Raw genomic sequence first — 2907 nt, forward strand, 5'->3', positions numbered from 1 at the left:
CCGCCAGCCGCCCGTCATCCTCATCCAGCGCGGCGCCTGCGGACACGGTGAGCGCGCCCGGCCCCGCGAGCCAGGCCGAGGCCGAGGCCGAGGCCGAGGAGGCAGGCTTGGCGGGCCCTTGTCCGGAGAGGAGTCTGAGGCAGGGGGAAGCGGGGGCCGACGCTTTGCACCTGCTCCAGGGGCTTGGAAAAGTTGCCACCGTTCACAGCCCCGTGCGGAGCGGGCGTGGCTGCTCCTCTCTTACCCGCCTGGCTCCGGAGGCGCTGTGCCCCTAGTCCCCTGCCGCCTCCGCCGGTGTTCATGACAGGGCATGCCGTTCAGTCCCAAAGGAGCGGTGCAGCCCTTGCCACCTCCCTGGGGAGGGAAATAGCACGAGGGGCAGGCTGAGGGGAGGCGAAGTCGGGTACAAAGCAGAGGTGCCCCTTGTGGACCTGCCCGGGCTCGCTTCATCAGATGCTCTTATTTTGCATCTTCCCAAGTTTAGTTGGGAATCCCCAAGCCTGCGGCTGCTCGGCTTCTTCAGGGTCCCCAGATACAGCCCAGCTTCGGCGTGGTTCGCTCTGTGGCTGGCAGGCGGAGTGTGGGCCGTGCCCTGCGGGCTGGGACGTGGATGCTTCAAACCATTCCCGCGTCCCTCAGGCCCAAGAGTGCATGAACTGGGGTATTTCTGGTCCCCTGCGGGTGCCAATGTGGTATTTATAAGAGGCGGTGGCCCAGAATATTGTGACTTGAAGAATGACCCTTTGGTTTCCCTCTTAGGCACTTCTGGAAGCTTTGTGACCAGAAAAAAAAGCTAGAAAATAAACTGCGACCCTTAACATTTCGACTGTACATGACATTCCCAACGTCTGTAGCTGGGGGAAATGCTCTTGTGAATGCTCTTCTAGCTGGAGTTGATGCGTCTTGTGGGTGGTGATGGAAAGGTTTCAGACAACGATTAAGTTAATGCAGAGCTGTTGAGACATTTCAGAAAGACAGATGCTTGGTAGTTTGTCAGCTTTCCTTGTTAGGCAAGGAAGAAGTCCATATTGGATGTGAGCTTTTATCTGTGAAGTTCCAGAAGTGCTTAATAAACCGATCCACAGCTTCCAGAGGTGGGTCATAGCACTGAAACTCAGTCAGCACAGGGGTAAAATAAGTTAATTACATATGCATGATTAGGAGAGGATTAAAGAGTTGTCCTTGATTCTTGTAGGGTGTTCAAGTTCAGTAAGAAACCAGAGCATGAATGCAACGTGTTGTTGTTTTTAGTTCCCAAATTGATAGAAGGCAAAGAGATCCTATGTTCAGTTTAAGAGCTAAATTTCCCCCTCCTCATTGCTTTTAGGAAAATTAAAATGTTAGGACTACAGCTTCTTTGGCCCATGTTGAGAGTAGAATTGATGCTTGAGGTTGGCTTGTGTTTTAGTACCTGAAGCTCCAGAGCATAAACTTAATCGCATTGCCTGATGTAGGTCTTGAGAAATGCTTTTGAAAGGTCCTGTAACGGCGTACTCTTTCATGAGGAAGGGTTGTGGAAAGTATAATTTTGTAAAAGCAGATATTACTATATGGGTGCAGTGTGTTTATGTCAGTTGAACTGGCAGTGAGCTACTGTCACCCATCTCATTGGATACTCTGGTCAATAATAATAGATTTATTAGTGGGTAAAGCAAACCGAAAAGCATATGATGTTGATTCCCCGCCACCCCCTGAATTCCCTTCAAAAAGAGCATAGCATTTAGTAGAGGGAAAATAATAGTGCAGCAAATAACAAGGAGAATTCTGCACCCCTTCAACCCTGCCCCACCCTCCTCTGACAGTATTATAAGTATTTATAGCTGTGTTGAGTCTGACAAATTAGAGGGAAACTAACAGGCAAAAGTTTAACTGAGCTGGGTAAACGTGCATGTAAATGTTATGCCAGAGTGGATTTAAATGCATTTGAGTCAAATTTCTTTCACTGTGCACGTTGAAATGTGTTCTTTTCACACATAATTCAGGGTTTAAAAATGACAGAATTCTCTTCCCAAGTTAACAGCAGTAATAAAGACGTAAGGTGTACAAGAACGGGTTATGTTCTTGTTTGGTGCATAGAAATGCAACATTGAACCAGACCAGTGATCCCTTCGATTGTGGGCTTCAGTAGCTAGGAGCAGCTGTTTCTTGTATGCGGATCCAAAAAAAAGAAGAAAATAAAAAACACCCGAGTAGGCAGATGTAGGATAAAATCTGTCCCCTTGAGTAACCCCTAAATGATTCATCCTTAATCCCTAGTGGTTCTAGATTGATTTAAAACCTGCGGTGTAAAGTTTTGTATCCGTTCCAAACTACTCAGCACATTTTGGAATTGTGTGCAGAAAATTAGGATAGAAAATGGCTTAGTTTCTGAAGCATTAGTCATGCTTTTGTGAATCAGATCCTGTTCTGTTTGAGACCAGTCCCCTTGGTAAAAAAAAATAAGGGGAAACTTAAGGTCTCTAACTGAATAATTAACCCTTTGGTTTGGCAGAAAGTATCTAAGAAGCTTAGTGTGTATGTAATATTTTAACAGCTGACAAGGTTCTTTGGGTGAATCTGATATCTTTTATTAGACCTACTTAAATAGTTGGAAAAAAAAATTTAGCATGCTTTCCGGTTTAAAAACCCTTCATCAGGCTGAGGAAGTCTCTGCAGTTGGTGTGTGCTCTTCTCCCCTGTAATATTTTAATTAAATATATACTCTAAGAGACTTAGTGCATGTACGTGTGTGTCTGTAATACTTCATGTATATAAAATATATAATCTAAGAGACTTAGTGCATGTGTGTGTAACATCTAAGCCATGAGTCAGAATATATATATTTTATAGCATAGCTGTTAAGTTTTTCAGAAGAGAGGCATAGTGGGTCCAGAACTAGCAGATCTTCACTTTTTAGTTTATGCAGCA

At 45.5% G+C, this 2907-nt stretch overlaps 1 protein-coding gene across 1 annotated transcript in view; it reads left to right on the plus strand.

Annotated features, from left to right (window-relative positions):
• Position 1: 1 nt before the first annotated feature.
• The window catches only part of HTRA1 (HtrA serine peptidase 1), a gene marked incomplete at its 5' end in the record, with an annotated part of 59827 nt that continues 56921 nt past the window's right edge, over positions 2-2907 (plus strand). The window contains one exon of the mRNA XM_019502172.1: positions 2-47. Within this exon, the coding sequence (XP_019357717.1) occupies positions 2-47 (46 nt within the window). The remainder of the gene's footprint in view (positions 48-2907) is intronic.

The sequence above is a fragment of the Gavialis gangeticus genome, unplaced genomic scaffold, assembly GCF_001723915.1.
Source record: "Gavialis gangeticus isolate Ggan-Ray unplaced genomic scaffold, GavGan_comp1, whole genome shotgun sequence".
Taxonomy (NCBI): domain Eukaryota; kingdom Metazoa; phylum Chordata; order Crocodylia; family Gavialidae; genus Gavialis; species Gavialis gangeticus.